Raw genomic sequence first — 18,755 nt, 5'->3', positions numbered from 1 at the left:
AAACTCCTCCTTTATCACACTCAGGTATTCCTGTGGAAGTTAATTCCTGGCTGCAATATTCATTTCTAACTCCTCCTTTATCACAACGCTCAGGTGTGGCTGTGGATGCTCAATAATATTCAATATTCATTTCTAACTCCTCCTTTATCACAATACTCAGGTATTGCTGTGGAAGCTCATTCTTGGCTGCAATATTCATTTCAAATTTCAAACTCTTCCCCTTTATCACAACACTCAGGTATTCCTGTGGAAGTTCATTCCTGGCTGCAATATTCATTTCAAACTCCTCCATTTTCACACTCAGGTATTGCTGTGGAAGCTCATTCTTGGCTGGAATATTAATTTCAAATTCACCTTCCCCACTATCATAACACTCAGGTATGGCTGTGGAAGTTAATTCTTGGCTGCAATATTCATTTCTAACTCCTCCTTTATCACAACACTCAGGTATTGCTGTGGAAGCTCATTCTTGGCTGCAATATTCATTTCAAATTTCAAACTCTTCCCCTTTATCACAACACTCAGGTATTTCTGTGGAAGCTCATTCTTGGCTGGAATATTCATTTCAAACTCTTCCCCGTTATCACAATCCTCAGGTATGGCTGTGGGTGCTCATTCCTGGCTGGAATGTTCATTTCAAACTCCTTTTCCCCTTTATCACAACACTCAGGTATGGCTGTGGCAGTTCATTCCTGGCTGGAATGTTCATTTCAAATTTCCAACTCTTCCCCTTTATCACAACACTCAGGTACTGCTGTGGAAGCTGATTTTTGGCTGCAATATTAATTGCAAACTCTTCCCCATTATCACAACGCTCAGGTATTGCTGTGGATGCTCATTCCTGGCTGGAATATTCATTTCTAACTCCTCTATCACAACACTCAGGTATGGCTGTGGAAGTTAATTCTTGGCTGCAATATTGATTTCAAACTCCTCCTTTATCACAATACTCAGGTATTGCTGTGGAAGCTGATTCCTGGCTGGAATGTTCATTTCAAACTCTTCCTTTATTACAACACTCAGGTACTGCTGTGGAAGTTCATTCTTGGCTGCAATATTCATTTCAAACTCTTCCCCATTATCGCAATACTCAGGTATTGCTGAGGATGCTCATTCCTGGCTGGAATATTAATTTCAAACTCCTTCTCTATCACAACACTCAGGTATTCCTGTGGAAGTTAATTCCTGGCTGCAATATTCATTTCTAACTCCTCCTTTATCACAATGCTCAGGTATTGCTGAGGATGCTCATTCTTGGCTGCAATATTCATTTCAAATTTCAAACTCTTCCCCTTTATCACAATACTCAGGTATTCCTGTGGAAGTTCATTCTTGGCTGCAATATTCATTTCAAACTCCTCCATTTTCACACTCGGGTATTTCTGTGGAAGCTCATTCTTGCCTGGAATATTAATTTAAAACTCCTCCTTTATCACAACACCCAGGTATTCCTGTGGAAGCTCATTCTTGGATGCAATATTAATTTCAAATTCATTTTCCCCACTATTATAACACTCATGTATTCCTGTGGATGCTCGTTCCTGGCTGCAATATTCATTTCTAACTCTTCCTTTATTACAACACTCAGGTACTGCTATGGAAGTTCATTCCTGGCTGCAATATTAATTTCAAATTTAATTCCCCTTTATCACAACACTCAGGTACTGCTGTGGAAGCTCATTCTTGGCTGCAATATTAATTTCAAATTTAATTCCCCTTTATCACAACACTCAGGTATTGCTGTGGAAGCTGATTTTTGGCTGCAATATTGATTTCAAACTCCTCTTTTCCATTTTCACACTCAGGTATGGCTGTGGATGCTCATTCCTTGCTGCAATATTCATTTCAAACTCCTCTTCTCCATTATCACAACCCTCCTCTTAAAAAGGAACCTGAAATGACAATTATTGTTCTGATTTTTTAAAGATTTTTTAAGCTTTTTGATGTTTATGTTCTTGTAACGAACTTTCTCCCACACTTTCTGTAAATAACTTATTGTTTTATATTAAATATTTATTAACTTATTGCTTTACATTAACATAACTTTACATTTGCATTCCTCTTTTATGGAGGAAGAGAAATTTGATAGAAATTTGTTCTTTTGTGCAGTGTCATTGGAGAGGGGGCACTTTCACCCTGCAATCCACTGTCACTTTTGGAAATCTGTAAATATTGGAGTCAGAAAATAAACTTCCCTTTTTACCTTAAAAACAACACTGTGTCCATCATGATATTTCATGTCTTATATTGACATTTTCTCTGTGATATTTCAAATTCCAACTGGGTGAAATTTCAAATTTTGTCACCTGTTTGAGGTCAGCTTTTCTTCCATTTTCATCAAATTGAATTTCTGTTAATGCCTTTCTCAAAATTCCCATTTTGTTATTACACGTAACCAATTATTTCTTCCAATAATCCAGATTTATGAATTTTAAATGGTTCTTTTTCTTCTGAAGCTCTCTATTTTTATTGTTTTTCCTGCCCAGATGCTGGAATTTATCCAGCAGTGCACCCTGCACATGCAGGCTGCCCTTTGGAACCTTCCCTCTGATCTGCTCAGGAAATTTGGCTCCTCAAAGGCCTTGATCTGCAGCCCCTCGAGGTTTGGTGGCCTTGTCCAAGGGTAAAAAATTATTTTACTTCCATTTTCTGCTATTTTTAAATTAAGATATTTATATATATATATGAAAATATATTCTATATAAAAATATATAGAAATATATTTATATTTATATTTATATTTATATTTATATTTATATTTATATTTATATTTATTTTATATTTATATTTATATTTATATTTATTTAGTTTTCAATATTATATCTTTTATATATTTATTTTTATATTATATGTATCTATAGGTGTATTTATTTTTCTATATTATATAAAATATTTACATTTTTACATATATTACTATTTAATATTAGCAGGTTCTTATATCTTTCTGACAACAGCAAATTTAAGTCCACTGTGATTAATTTTATTTCTGTTGTCACAGCTCTAAATAGAAACTTGATAGGTGTAAATATCTGTATATTAATTCAACATATATATATTAATAAAATATATATAAAAATGAAAATATTTTATGTATTATGTATAATATATAATATAAACATATTATATAATATATAATATATAATATATAATATGTAATATATAATATATAATACATAATATGTAATATATAATATATAATATATAATAGATAATACATAATACATAGTATATAATATATATTATATTATATATAATATATAATATATAATATATTATAAATTATATATTATATATTATATATTATATATTATATATTACATGTCATAATACGTAATATATAACATATAATATGTAATATATAATATATAATGTATAATATATAATGTATAATATATAATATATAGTATATAATATGTAATATATGACATGTCATAAGTAATATATGATATATTATATATAATATATCTATTAATTAATATATCTGTTTATTAATTAAACCCTTGAAACCAGCATTAAAAGCACTGGGTTTCAGTAGCATTAAAGTAGTAGCAGGAAGAAGTTTGGTTTTTGACTTTTTAAGATCACTGCAAAAGATTTTGGGGGGTGTTCCCAACTGTTTCAGGAGTTTTTTGTGTCAGATAATGTTGGGAAAAATAAAAATATACATATATACATATACAAAATAAATATACATATACACACACTGCAGGATATGCAGTGTGTGTATATGTGTATTTATTGGTTATCTTGCTTCAAATAAAAAAATAAATAAATAAATACTTTTAAAACCCCTTTAATTATATAAATATAATAAAAAGTTTTAATGAGCTGCAGAATAATTTAGAATTTTAACACCCCCATGGTATTTGTGGGACCATCAAATGCAGGGTTCTGGCAGAAATTCTGCTTTTTTTCCCTTTTCTCTCTGTATCCAAGCCTGGGAGTGAATGAATTGCTGTTGTTATTTTTGGTTTTGGTGTTCAGCAGTGCTGAGGCTCCTCTGGGGAAGTTGCTGAAGGGACGAGCCAGCGTGGCCAAGAACATTTTCAGCTTTGGCTTTGGCAAGGTGAGTGCTGTGGGAGGGATTTCCTCCTGAAATTGGAACATTTTCCCCAGAATCTGCTCTTCCTCACACTCATTATCTGTGCTATTTTAAATTTTTCATCTATTCTTATTTTTAACTTCTAGTGTATTCTTATTTTTAACTGTTAGTGTGTTCTTATTTTCAGTGTTTTAACTTTTACTGCATTATTTTTAACTTTCAGTGCATTCTTATTTTCAATGTTTTAGCTTTTACTGCATTATTTTTAACTGCTAGTGCATTCTTATTTTCAACTTTTTAGCTTTTAGTGCATCCTAATTTTTAATTTGTAGTCCGTTATTTTCAATCTTTTAACTTTTAGTGTATTCTTATTTTTAACTTTTAGTGCATTTTTATTTTCACCTTTTTAGCTTTTAGTGCATTCTTATTTTCAACGTTTTAACTTTTACTGCATTCTTGTTTTTAACTTTTAATGAATTCTTATTTTTACTTTTAGTGCACTCTTCAGCTTTCTAACTTTTAGTACATTCTTCTTTTCAACTTTTTAACTTTTAGTGCATTCTTATTTTCAGCTTTTTAACTTTTAATGCATACTTGTTTTTAACTTTTACTGCATTCTTATTTTTACTTTTAGTGCATTCTTCTTTTCAACTTTCTAACTTTCAGTGCATTCTTCTTTTCAACTTTTAATGAATTCTTAATTTTAACTTTTAGTACATTCTTCTTCTCAGCTTTTTTAACTTTTAGTGCATTTTTCTTTTCAACTTTTTAAGTTTTAGCGCATTCTTATTTTTTGCTTTTTAACTTTTAGCGCATTCTTCTTTTTCACTTTTACTGCATTTTTCTTTTTAACTTTTAGTGCATTCTTATTTTGAACTTCTAGTGCATTCTTCTTTCCTACTTTTAGTGCATTTTTATTTTTACTTTTCATGCATTCTTATTTTTTGCTTTTTAACTTTTAGCGCATTCTTCTTTTTCACTTTTACTGCATTTTTCTTTTTAACTTTTAGTGCATTCTTATTTTCAACCTTTTAACTTTTCCTTCATTCTTATTTTTTACTTTTAGTGCATTCTTCTTTCCTACTTTTAGTGCATTTTTATTTTTACTTTTCATGCATTCTTATTTTTTGCTTTTTAACTTTTAGCACATTCTTCTTTTTAACTTTTACTGCATTTTTCTTTTTAACTTTTAGTGCATTCTTATTTTTTACTTTTAGTGCATTCTTATTTTTAACTTTTAGTGCATTCTTATTTTCAACCTTTTAACTTTTAGTGCATTCTTCTTTCCTACTTTTAGTGCATTTTTATTTTTACTTTTCATGCATTCTTATTTTTTGCTTTTTAACTTTTAGTGCATTCTTCTTTTCAACTTTTAGTGCATTCTTATTTTTTGCTTTTTAACTTTTAGCGCATTCTTCTTTTTAACTTTTACTGCATTTTTCTTTTTAACTTTTAGTGCATTCTTATTTTCAACCTTTTAACTTTTACTACATTCTTCTTTTCAACGTTTTAACTTTTACTTCATTCTTATTTTTTACTTTTAGTGCATTCTTCTTTCCTACTTTTAGTGCATTTTTATTTTTACTTTTCATGCATTCTTATTTTTTGCTTTTTAACTTTTCATGCATTCTTATTTTTTGCTTTTTAACTTTTACTGCATTTTTCTTTTTAACTTTTACTGCATTTTTCTTTTTAACTTTTAGTGCATTCTTCTTTTTAACTTTTAGTGCATTCTTATTTTCAGCCTTTTAACTTTTAGTGCATTCTTATTTTTAACTTTTAGTGCATTCTTCTTTCCTACTTTTAGTGCATTTTTATTTTTACTTTTCATGCATTCTTATTTTAACTTTTAGCGCATTCTTCTTTTTAACTTTTACTGCATTCTTATTTCTGCTGAAAAGATGAGGGGGAAAAATCCCCATGAAGAGCCCAAATATTCAGGCCTTTGGTGCCTGGTTGGGTTTGGACCAGCAGAAATTCCTGTTAAAATCACCTGTGGCATTTCCTGAGGGCTGGATCTGCTTTCTTGTGGAACTTCCATCCTTCCCAGCAGGAACTGTTGCATTTTGCTGTTGCATTTTCCTGTTTTATTTTGCTGGTTTATTTTCCTGCATTTCCAGTTCCACCTGGCAGGCAGTGCCCACCTGGCCTACCTGGCCTCCCTCCCCATTATTGGGGACAGGGATGTGGTCCAGGCTGATGATGAGCCGGCATTTTCCTACCCCGTGGGGCCCTACATGATCATGACCAAGTAAGTGGAATTAAAGAGGTTTCTTTTTATCCCCTCTTTGTGTCTGCAAAGCAAATTTGTTGTACCAGCGGTTTGTTTGGGTGATTTCCCCTGTTTGTTCTGTGTTTATTTCCTTGTTTGCTGCTGTTTATTGATTAATATCTGAGTCAGACTGATGGCTCAGAGGCCAAAAGCAGCCCACAAGCAATATTAACCCAATTAAGGCTGATTACTGATGGCAGTGGTTCAGTATTGATCTTTTTTTTCTGGTAGGAAATGTGTTTAGGGTTGCACAGATTGTGTTGTTCAGCATTTCATCCTTGTAAATCTTTGTCCAGGATTTCCTCTGCCTAACCTGTGCTGAAATGAGAGTTGCAAGGGCAGGCTGAGCAGTCATTTAAAATCTTGTAATTATTGGTAATAATTACAACAATATGGTGTTTTCTAATTACTGTGTGTTAAGGAAGTGGTTGTCTCTCAATTGATTTAATTGGTGATTGAATCTCCCCAAAACTCTGATTTGTGTCACCTTTGGTGAAGGGAATTCCTTGTGGGAGGAGTGGAATTTTGGGCAGTGAACCTTTCCTGCTCCATCAGCCTTCAGCAGGACGAGTTTATTTATTTATTGGCAGTTTAAAAAGAGCAAAATTTTAAATTCCTGACAGTGGGAGGCAGCACCAGAGCACCACAAAAAATAACCATGTAACTGGGAAAAAACAAAACAAAACAAAACAAAACAAAACAAAAAAAAAAAAAAACCACAAAAAAAAAAAAAGGGGAAACACTGCTGGAGACACCTGGTGCAAATTGCTGTTTTTCTTTGCAGCCTGATGTGGGGAGGCAGCAGGGTGACAGTGAAGGAGCTGAGCTTCCAGCCCCAGCAGAACAGCTGGAAACTGCGCCTGGCTGACCTGCTCCTGGCTGAGCAGCAGCACAGCAGGTGGGGTGGGGGAATGGGATTTACCTGGGAAGAGTGGGATTTACCTGGGGGGAATGGGATTTACCTGGAGGAATGGGATTTATCTGGGAAGAATGGGATTTACCTGAGAGGAATGGTATTTGCATGGGAGGAATGGAATTTACCTTATGGGAATGGGATTTACCTGGGGGAAATGGAATTTACCTGGGAGGGATGGGATTTACCTAGGGAAGAATGGGATTTACTTGGAAGAATGGGATTTACCTTGGGGGAATGGGATTTACCTGAGAGGAATGGTATTTGCATGGGAGGAATGGAATTTACCTTATGGGAATGGGATTTACTTTGTGGGAATGGGATTTACCTGGGGGGAATGGGATTTACCTTGGGGGAATGGGATTTACATAAGGAAGAATGGGATTTACCTGGGAGGAATGGGATTTACCTGGGGGGAATGGGTTTATCCTGGGGAATGGGATTTACCTGGGGGAGAATGGGATTTACCTGGGGGGAATGGGATTTACTAAGGAGGAATGGGGATTTACCTGGAGGAATGGTATTTCATAAGGGAGAATGGAATTTACCTTGGGGGAATGGGATTTACCTTGGGAGAATGGGATTTACCTGAGGGGAATGGGATTTACTTGGGGGAATGGGATTTACCTGGGGGGAATGGGATTCACATAAGGAAGAATGGGATTTACCTGGGGGAAATGGGATTTACCTGGGAAGAGTGGGATTTACCTGGGGGGAATGGCATTTATCCTGGGGGAATGGGATTTACCTCAGGGGAATGGGGTTTACTTTGTGGGAATGGGATTTACCTTGAGGGAAATGGGATTTACCTAGGGAAGAATGGGATTTACCTCAGGGGAATGGGATTTACCTGGGAGGAATGAGATTTACATAGGGAGGAATGGGATTTGCATGGGAGGAATGGGATTTACTTTGTGGGAATGGGATTTACCTTGGGGGAATGGGATTTACCTTGGGAGAATGGGATTTACCTCAGGGGAATGGGATTTACTTGGGGGAATGGGGTTTACTTTGTGGGATTGGGATTTACCTTGAGGGAAATGGGATTTACCTGGGGGGAATGGGATTTACCTTAGGGAATGGGATTTACCTGGGGGGAATGGGATTTACCTTGAGGGCAATGGGATTTACATAAGGAAGAATGGGATTTACCTGAGAGGAATGGTATTTGCATGGGAGGAATGGAATTTACCTTGTGGGAATGGGATTTACCTGGGAAGAACGGGATTTACCTGGGAGGAATGGGATTTACCTAGGGAAGAATGGGAGTTACCTAGGGAAGAATGGGATTTACCTTGGGGAATGGGATTTACCTGGGAAGAACAGGATTTACCTCTCAGCAGTGTTACCCTGGGGTTGCACATCTTCCCCAGATCAGAAATCAAATATTTCAGTATAAAAAAATACATTTACACTAAAATATATTCCAACATTCGTGTCATATTGATAAAAGCACTCAGCAGGGCAGGATTTTCCTTGTTCTCATCTCAGATTTGTCTGGTAAATTTGATTTTTGCTCTCCCTGCGCAGCAAACTGCGGCACCCTCACCTGCTGCAGCTGATGTCTGTCTGTCTGTCCTGTGACCTGGACAGAACCCGCCTGGTCTATGAGAGGGTTCACTTTGGCTCTCTCTACAGCATCCTCCATGAAAGGGTAACTGCAGTGCTTGGATTTTAAATAAGAATTCACCAGAAGTTTAGTGGCTAACATCTTTCCCTGAGAAGGCAAAATCCTCAGTGTGTATCTGAGTTTGTGGTTCTTTTTCTTATTCTTTAAATCAGTTGCAAATTTTAATTAATTTTTAAAAAAATTTAAATGGAATCAATATTTTAAAATAGATTAATCCATTAAAAATTTAAATCTTTTTTAAAATTTAATCAATTAAAATTTAATCCATTTTTAAAAATGGAAAAATAAAATATAACGTTAAAAATTTGAATTAAAATTTTTACTGTAATCATTTTTTAAATTAATCTATTTTTAAAAATGAAAAAAAAATTAAGATTTTAACAGATTTAAAAATTTAAATTTAATCAGTTCAAAAAGTTTTAATCTATTTTAAAACTGAAAAAATTAAATTTAAATTAAAAAAATAAATTAAAAAAAATTAAATTTGATAGATTTTTATAAAAATTTGGTCAATTTAAAAAAAATTAAATCTGTGCTTTATTGTTGTCATTTAATATTTTTCTCTTATTTTTAAGATGTTGTTACTTGGTTTAGCATCGAGAACAAAAAATAAATTTCCTTTTTCCTCCTATAAATTTCATTTGCTGCCTTCTCCACCAAACCATACCCACAATAACCAACAGTGACTTCCCCTCAGCTCACGTTTTCCCGCCTGCCCTGCAGATTTGGTGGTTTTGGGGTTGTTTTTGCAGCGAGCAGAGTTCCCAGTGCTGCAGACGGAGACGCTGCTGCACATCCTGCTGCAGATCCTGGATGCGCTGAGGTTCCTGCACTCGCGGGGCTTCCTGCACCGCTCCCTGTCCTCCCTCGCCATCCAGATCGTGTCCTCGGGAGAGGGCAAGCTCTGCAACCTGGAGCACATGGTAGAGAGGTGAGGAACTCCATCAGGGAATCTGTGGGAACACTGGAAATTCCTCTGCAAATTCCTCTGGCTGCCCTGGAGGACTCGAGACCCCGCCAAGGGGCTCAGAGACCTTGGCACAAAGCCCAAGGCCCCCCTGTGCCTTTGATTTAGCCCTTGGAAAAAATAATTACCAACTTTTATATGAGGACTCACAAGTCAAGAGAGTTTAAGTGGAATAATAATTGGGCATGGGGTGAAAAAGAGATTTTTGGGGTTTTTTAGAATGGGGGTTCAGGAGGCATCGAGGCTTCCTGCACCTCTCCCTCTCCCCAGATCGTGTCCTCAGGGGAGGGCAAGCTCTGCAACCTGGAGCACATGGTAGAGAGGTGAGGAACTCCATCAGGGATGCTGTGGGAACCCAGGAAATTCCTCTACAAATTCCTCTGGCTGCCCTGGAGGTCTCAGAGCACAGAGCCCAAGGCCCCCCTGTGCCTTTGATTTAGCCCTTGGAAAAAGCAATTACCAACTTTATTTGAGGATTTACAAGTCAAGAGTTGTAGAATAAGTAGAATAATAGTTAGCTGGTCATGGGGGAAATAGAGATTTTTGGGGTTTTTTAGAATGGGGGTTCAGCTTCCTGCACCGCTCCCTCTCCTCCCTCGCCATCCAGATCGTGTCCTCGGGAGAGGGCAAGCTCTGCAACCTCGAGCACATGGTAGAGAGGTGAGGAACTCCATCAGGGATGCTGTGGGAACCCAGGGAATTCCTCTGTAAATTCTCTGCAAATTCCTCTACAAATTCCTCTGGCTGCCCTGGGGTCTCAGAGCACAGAGCCCAAGACGCCCCCATGCCTTTGATTTACACCATGGAAAAAAAAAATTACCAGCTTTATATTAAGAATTACAAGTCAAGAGAGTTTAAATGGAATAATAATTGGTCATGGGGTGAAAAAGAGATTTTTGGGGTTTTTTAGAATGGGGGTTCAGGAGGCATCGAGGCTTCCTGCACCTCTCCCTCTCCCCAGATCGTGTCCTCAGGCGAGGGCAAGCTCTGCAACCTGGAGCACATGATCGAGAGGTGAGGAACTCCATCAGGGATACTGTGGGAACCCAGGAAATTCCTCTGGAAATTCTCTCGCAAATCCCTCTGCAAATTCCTCTGGAAATTCCTCTACAAATTCCTCCGACTGCACTGGGGTCTCAGAGCACAAAGCCCAAGACCTCCCTGTGCCTTTGATTTAGCCCTTGGAAAAAACAATTACCAACCTTTATATGAAGAATTACAAGTCAAGAGTTGTGGAATAAGTAGAATAATAGTTAGCTGGTCATGGGGTGAAAAAGAGATTTTTTGGGGTTTTTTAGAATGGGGGTTCAGCTTCCTGCACCGCTCCCTGTCCTCCCTCGCCATCCAGATCGTGTCCTCGGGAGAGGGCAAGCTCTGCAACCTGGAGCACATGGTAGAGAGGTGAGGAACTCCATCAGGGAATCTGTGGGAACCCAGGGAATTCCTCTGGAAATTCTCTGGAGATCCCTCTGGAAATCCCTCTGGAAATCCCTGTGTCTGCCCTGGAGGACTCGAGACCCCGCCAAGGGACTCAGAGACCTTGGCACAAAGCCCAAGGCCCCCTGTGCCTTTGATTTAGCTCTTGGAAAAACCATTACCAACCTTTATATGAGGAATTGCAAGTTAAGTGAGTTTAAGTGGAATAATAATTGGGCATGGGGTGAAAAAGAGATTTTTGGGGTTTTTTAGAATGGGGATTCAGCTTCCTGCACCTCTCCCTCTCCCCAGATCGTGTCCTCAGGCGAGGGCAAGCTCTGCAACCTGGAGCACATGATCGAGAGGTGAGGAACTTCCTCAGGGAATCTGTGGGAACCCAGGAAATTCTTCTGGAAATCCCTCTGGAAATTCTCTGGAAATCCCTCTGGAAATTCTCTGGAAATCCTTCTAGAAATTCCTCTGGCTGCCCTGGAGGACTCGAGACCCCACCAAGGGGCTCAGAGACCTTGGCACAAAGCCCAAGGCCCCCCTGTGCCTTTGATTTACACCATGGAAAAAAAAAATTACCAGCTTTATATTAAGAATTACAAGTCAAGAGAGTTTAAATGGAATAATAATTGGTCATGGGGTGAAAAAGAGATTTTTGGGGTTTTTTAGAATGGGGGTTCAGGAGGCATCGAGGCTTCCTGCACCTCTCCCTCTCCCCAGATCGTGTCCTCGGGAGAGGGCAAGCTCTGCAACCTGGAGCACATGATCGAGAGGTGAGGAACTCTGTCAGGGATGCTGTGGGAACACAGGAAATTCCTCTGCAAATTCTCTGCAAATCCCTCTGCAAATTCCTCTGGAAATTCCTCTACAAATTCCTCCGACTGCACTGGGGTCTCAGAGCACAAAGCCCAAGACCTCCCTGTGCCTTTGATTTAGCCCTTGGAAAAAACAATTACCAACCTTTATATGAAGAATTACAAGTCAAGAGTTGTGGAATAAGTAGAATAATAGTTAGCTGGTCATGGGGTGAAAAAGAGATTTTTTGGGGTTTTTTAGAATGGGGGTTCAGCTTCCTGCACCGCTCCCTGTCCTCCCTCGCCATCCAGATCGTGTCCTCGGGAGAGGGCAAGCTCTGCAACCTGGAGCACATGGTAGAGAGGTGAGGAACTCCATCAGGGATGCTCTGAAACTGGGGTTGTGTCAGAACCCAGGAAATTCCTCTGCAAATTCCTCTGGCTGCCCTGGGGTCTCAGAGCCCAAGACCTCCCTGTGCCTTTGATTTAGCTCTTGGAAAAACCATTACCAACCTTTATATGAGGAATTGCAAGTTAAGTGAGTTTAAGTGGAATAATAATTGGGCATGGGGTGAAATAGAGATTTTTGGGGTTTTTTAGAATGGGGGTTCAGCTTCCTGCACTGCTCCCTCTCCTCCTTCGCCATCCAGATCGTGTCCTCGGGCGAGGGCAAGCTCTGCAACCTGGAGCACATGGTAGAGAGGTGAGGAACTCCATCAGGGATGCTGTGGGAACCCAGGAAATCCCTCTGGAAATCCCTCTGGAAATCCTTCTAGAAATCCCTCTAGAAATTCCTCTGTCTGCCCTGGAGGACTCGAGACCCCGCCAAGGGGCTCAGAGACCTTGGCACAAAGCCCAAGGTCCCCCTGTGCCTTTGATTTACACCATGGGAAAAAAAAAAATTACCAACTTTATATGAGGAATTACAAGTCAAGAGAGTTGAAGTGGAATAATAATTGGTCATGGGGTGAAAAAGAGATTTTTGGGGTTTTTTAGAATGAGGGTTCAGCTTCCTGCACCTCTCCCTCTCCCCAGATCGTGTCCTCAGGCGAGGGCAAGCTCTGCAACCTGGAGCACATGATCGAGAGGTGAGGAACTTCCTCAGGGAATCTGTGGGAACCCAGGAAATTCTTCTGGAAATCCCTCTGGAAATTCTCTGGAAATTCCTCTGGAAATTCCTCTGGAAATCCCTCTGCAAATTCCTCTGGCTGCCCTGGAGGACCCGAGATCCCGCCAAGGGGCTCAGAGACCTTGGCACAAAGCCCAAGGCCCCCCTGTGCCTTTGATTTACATCATGGAAAAAAAAATTACCGACTTTATTTGAGGATTTACAAGTCGAGAGTTTAAGTAGAATAAAAGCTAGTTGGTCGCGGGGTGAAATAGAGATTTTTGGGGTTTTTTAGAATGGGGGTTCAGGAGGCATCAAGGCTTCCTGCACCGCTCCCTCTCCATCCAGATCGTGTCCTCAGGCGAGGGCAAGCTCTGCAACCTGGAGCACATGGTAGAGAGGTGAGGAACTCCATCAGGGATGCTGTGGGAACCCAGGAAATTCCTCTGGAAATTCTCTGCAAATTCCTCTGCAAATTGCTCTGGCTGCCCTGGGGTCTCAGAGCCCAAGACCTCCCTGTGCCTTTGATTTACACCATGGAAAAAGCAATTACCAACTTTATATGAGGAATTACAAGTCAAGAGAGTTGAAGTGGAATAATAATTGGTCATGGGGTGAAAAAGAGATTTTTGGGGTTTTTTAGAATGGGGGTTCAGCTTCCTGCACCGCTCCCTCTCCTCCTTTGCCATCCAGATCGTGTCCTTGGGGGAGGACACAAAAAATTTCCTCAGGTTTGCTCTGAAATTGGGGATGGGACATCCAGCACCTCCTTAGACTGATGGGAATTAAGTGCCACCAGTCAGATAAAGAGGATTTTTTTTCATCTCACTATTACTGAAATTGTCCCCTGGACACGTTGGAAAATAAAGTTTTTTACAGGCTTTCTGTGTTTTATTCGTGGTCAGAGGTAAAGGGTTGTTTGGCAAGATCCTGTTGGGAAAAATTCTGCTTTTTTTAGGGTTTATTACTTTTAGTAGTAGTAATTGTAGTAGTAGTAGTATATTATTATTATTATTATCATTATTATAATAATTATAGTACTATATAATTATGTTATCATTATTATCATTATTCTTATAATATTTTATTTATATTTTATTTTAAATTTTTTATTATTTTAGGGAGTTTTTTAAAATTGTAAAGTTGTTAAAGATGGTGTTGCTTTCCCCAGAAAATCTTTGCCAAAAGACACTTACTGCCCATTTCTATTTGCATTTACTGCACACATATAATAATAATAACAATAACAATAACAATAATAATAATAATAATAATAATAATAATAATAATAAATAATGTAGGTGGTTTTTTAATTGTAAAGTCGTTACAGGAGGTTTTGCTTTCCCCAGAAAATCTTTGCCAAAAGACACTTCCTGCCCATTTCTATTTGCATTTACTGCACACATATAATAATAATAACAATAACAATAACAATAATAATAATAATAATAATAATAATAATAATAATAATAATAGTAATAATAATAATAATAAATGTAGGTGGTTTTTTTAATTGTAAAGTCATTACAGGAGGTGTTGCTTTCCCCAGAAAATCTTTGCCAAAATACATTTACTGCACATTTCTATTTGCAGTAAATGTCTTTAATGCCCCGAACCTTTGATGTATTAAACTAAAAGCTGTAGCACACTCAGGTGTTTAATTCCTAAATACATCCCTTGCAGTTGAGTGTGTTTTATGTCCTAATTTCCAATTTTTCCCCTTTTTTTGCAGCAGGGACAGTGGGGAGCACAGTGACCTGACCCGAATCCCTGTGCCAGCCCAGCTGTTCCGCTGGAGCTCCCCTGAAATCGTCCTGGGCAAACCTGGCACGGTCAAATCTGACGTTTACAGCTTCTGTGCAGTGCTGCAGGAGGCCCTGACAGGTCAGAGCACACCTTTGGGATAAAAAATAAACCAGGCAAAATTAAAAAAATAAACAGGCAAAAATAAACTGAAAAAAATAAACCAGGCAAAACCCCCAAATATTAACGACAATAACAAAGAATATTGGGAACTCCTGTAAAATGCGATCAAAAAACTTAGAATTGTGTGGCTAAGGGATGAAATTATTGTAGAAATAAAGTGTTTTTCTGCTGTTTATTTTTCTTCTTCCTACCAGCACAGCAAAACATTCAATTAAGTCTTTTCACTGTTCAAAACAAGCTTGTGCAGCTTTTGTGTTTTGGATCTGTGTGATAACTTGGAGATAAGTTAATGTTACTGTGTTATTGTAGCTGTTATTACAGATAATGTCTGCTCTGCATTCACTCTGACTGTTCTGACAGTGAAAATGGGAGAAACAATTACCCTAAAAATTAATCCCAGTGAAGAATCCAGAGCAGGGCTGTTTGCAGTGTCACTCTCCTCTGGATATTCCTGTCAGCTCCCTTGAAAGCACCCACTGTTGGAATAAGACAGGGAGGAGATGCCAGTGCTTGTTTTTAATTGTAAAATACTGAATGGACAGGGAAAATGGGATTTTTTTATTTTATTACATTTTATTTTACCACTTTTTTTTTTTTTTTAATTACATTAGGGAATGATGTAATTTTTTAAAAATTAGCATTAAAGTGCAGCTGGTGACATAAAATCTGCCCTTGTGTCTTGCAGAGAGCCCTCCCTGGAAAGGTGTGGAAGACTCAGCTGTGAAGCAGCTCATCCTTTCAGGGCAGCAGCTGCAGGCAGATGTCAGGCTCCCCCTGCTCTATTATGATGTTGTCAAGTCAGGGTTGGAGCCCAAGCAGAGGAACCGCTCCATGAAGCTCCAGGATATTCAATATATCCTCAAAAATGACCTGAAGGTGATTTCCAGCACTCTCATCTTTGATATGTCCATTCAGATTCTGCTTAAATCTAGAGGAGGTGACCCAACGCTCTCAGAAAAGCAAGCAGAGACACAGAACTGTCAAATACAATTGTATTTTATTCCTTTTTTTTTTGTTTTGTTTTACAGGACTTGGTTAAATCTGAAAGTGGTGGAATAGCCAAAGCCCAGAGATCTGCTGTTCTTGCAGATGTCAACATCTGCTGGGCATCAGCTTTTAGCTTCCAGAAGAGAACAGTGGAAGTCCAGGAGAGAGAGATGAGCAAGGCTGGTGAGTTTCCTGGGGCAGGATGTCCTTCATGTGTTCCTCACAGAAATCCCAATTAAAGTGGGAGCACTCACAGAATTTATGGTGCAGGTTGAAGATAGGAAGCAGCTGGTTTTGGATTTTAGCTGCCACTTATGTACACTCAGGACTCCAAATCTGTTTTGCTCAGGCAGAGTTTTCAGCAGAGGTGTCAAACGCTGCTCGTGGGATTTCTGAATTCCCGATTTAGCAGAATTGCAAAGTGTTGGATTTCTGGAGGAATGATTCCATGTTTCCAATTGCATTTTCCAGGTGGTTTTCCTGCCCCCAAGGACTCTGCTTTCCCCCAGGAGAGCAGCGCTGTGGTGCTGCAGGAGGCAGCAGAGCCCCCTGAGCAGGACAGGCTCTGCTCTGAGGGGCAGCCAGCAGCCTCTCCCTGCAGTGAGAGTGATGTGGACGAGAGCCTGTGCAGCTTTGAGATGAATGAAATCCTGGCCAGTTACCCAGAAGGTCCCCAGGATTTCCTGCAAGGAGGACCTGGGTCAGGCCAGGCCCTGAAAGATGCAGAAAGGCAGCAGGAGCAAGAGCAGAGCCAGTGGGAGGCTGAGGAGGAAGAGGAGTCCTCAGCATCCAGCACAGGCTTCACTGGAGAGGAGGAGGAGGAGGAGGAGGGAGAGGAAGATGAGGAGGAGGAGGAAGAGGAAAGGGTGAGAGAAGCCCCTGGGCTGTCCCAGATGAGGGGAGATGCTGGCAGCAGGCTGAGCAGCTCCTCCCGGAGCGAGCAGCACATCAGCAAGTGCGTGCTGAACCTGAAGATCATGCAGAGCATGCTGCAGCAGGCTGGGCACTCCCTGAGCAGGACTGAGCAGGAGCTGGACAGGCTGAAGGCCCAGGCAAAGCAGAGCAGGCTGCTCCAGGAGCTCAGGATGAATCTGCTCCCCAAGGGAAATTCTAAAGGAAGACACTGGGATGGCTCTGGTGCTGCTTCCCACAACACCAACGAGGCTCTTTCCGGAGTTGATATTTTTTTACACCAGGCTGTGGCTCCGCCATCCAGGGATTACATTCCACCTCCAGTAACGTGTCAGGCACCAGGCAGAGACAGCTCCCAGGCTGTTCCCAAGACAGCCAAGGACAGAGAGGCAATGCAGAATGAGAAATGGAAGAGCAAAATTGCAGCCGCCCATCGTGACCCGGGCTGCAGCGTGGGGCTGGATGGTGAAGGGAGCCCAAACCAGGAGGTAAAGTGTTGAGCAAGGGCCTGGTTATCATTTCTGTGATCCTTAGCAGGGATGGGTGGTGTCCAGGAGGAGGGATGAATCTGTCCTTTCAAATGTGCTTTAAATGCAGGAATGAAGGCAGCTCAGCAGTGCAATTGTGTTATTTCCCCTTTCTCTCCAGTCCTCCCAGGACAGCGCTGATCCAGGGGCTCAGGGTGGGGTTAGAATCCAAATCCTGCACTGAAATGGAGATGGGAATCTCAGGGAAAAGGAGAAATTTTCTTCTCTTCTCTCAGTGGAGAAATATTTCTGTTTGTGTTGAGGCCTAAGCTGTTATTGGGAAGGGCTTCTGGATCACTTTCATTATTAAATACATGGACCAAAGAGAAAGAGAGAAATCCAATTACATCTCTCCTGTCAGGATAATCTTGACTCATTCAGGTCCACTCATCCCCCTGGAAGTTCCATGTTTTCACTGCCTGCCTGCACCTGAAACTGCTATAAATGCAGGACAGAGCTGGATTTATATTTTATATTTATATTCTGCTGGAGTTGTCATCCTAAAATAAACCTAAAATAAAACTCAGGGATTAAAGTTGGTGCTGTCCTGTTCTGAGGCTGCATCCCAGCCAGCTCAGGCAGCAATTAGCAGTAATTAGCAGAGTGCCCAGTGTGTGCTGAATCACTGCTTGTTGGACTCCTTTCAGCATTTCCTCCCACACGTGTCTGCAAGGAGCCAGCAAAAGTTCAACCTGCAGTGCCAGAGAGGAGCTGATTCACATCCTGCAGCAAGGAGGGAGAAGTGGTGAGTTTTGATCTTATTCGTACAAGAGTTAATTCTGACAGATTCATCTGCAGAGAGAGAGAGGCACATCAGGATCAAGGCTGGCATTAAATGTTCCTCAGGAAGGCAAAAGCCATCTGTGCAGAGAGGAGCCTGCTGTGAGTCACTGTCAGCTGCAGAGCTGCTGTGACAGGGCACTTTGTGCTAAAGAGAGCTGGTAAAAATGATTTCACATGCCTCTGGGATGGAGGTCAGTGGTCCAAAATGTACCAGGGCCTAAGGAGAGCGATGTGGGGAGGTGTTAATGAAGGTGGTTCTCCTCTCTGGGCACAGCCTCCTTCAATTCCCAGCAGAAATGCTTTTTAGTGTCATTTCTCTGTGATTTTAAGCAGCACATGTTGAAATTAGCTGGCAAAATTTGTGCAGATTCGTGTTGGAAAGAGGGGGACAGACACTTCTTTCAATGTTTGGTCAAATCCGAAAAAATTACAGCAGTTTTAAATGAATCCATGATCCATTTTGGATCAG

General features: G+C 39.9%; 1 protein-coding gene across 1 annotated transcript in view; it reads left to right on the top strand.

Moving 5' to 3' along the window:
• The window catches only part of TEX14 (testis expressed 14, intercellular bridge forming factor), a 44,048-nt gene that overhangs the window by 8,131 nt on the left and 17,162 nt on the right, over positions 1-18,755 (top strand). The window contains exons 5-15 of the mRNA XM_064729203.1: positions 2,487-2,623; positions 3,985-4,066; positions 6,163-6,293; positions 7,099-7,212; positions 8,758-8,881; positions 9,610-9,788; positions 14,884-15,035; positions 15,763-15,953; positions 16,106-16,247; positions 16,536-17,464; positions 18,151-18,248. Of these exons, the coding sequence (XP_064585273.1) occupies positions 2,487-2,623; positions 3,985-4,066; positions 6,163-6,293; positions 7,099-7,212; positions 8,758-8,881; positions 9,610-9,788; positions 14,884-15,035; positions 15,763-15,953; positions 16,106-16,247; positions 16,536-17,464; positions 18,151-18,248 (2,279 nt within the window). The remainder of the gene's footprint in view (positions 1-2,486; positions 2,624-3,984; positions 4,067-6,162; positions 6,294-7,098; positions 7,213-8,757; positions 8,882-9,609; positions 9,789-14,883; positions 15,036-15,762; positions 15,954-16,105; positions 16,248-16,535; positions 17,465-18,150; positions 18,249-18,755) is intronic.

The sequence above is a fragment of the Zonotrichia leucophrys genome, chromosome 19, assembly GCF_028769735.1.
Source record: "Zonotrichia leucophrys gambelii isolate GWCS_2022_RI chromosome 19, RI_Zleu_2.0, whole genome shotgun sequence".
NCBI lineage: Eukaryota > Metazoa > Chordata > Aves > Passeriformes > Passerellidae > Zonotrichia > Zonotrichia leucophrys.
This window is presented reverse-complemented; position numbering and strand designations above follow the sequence as displayed.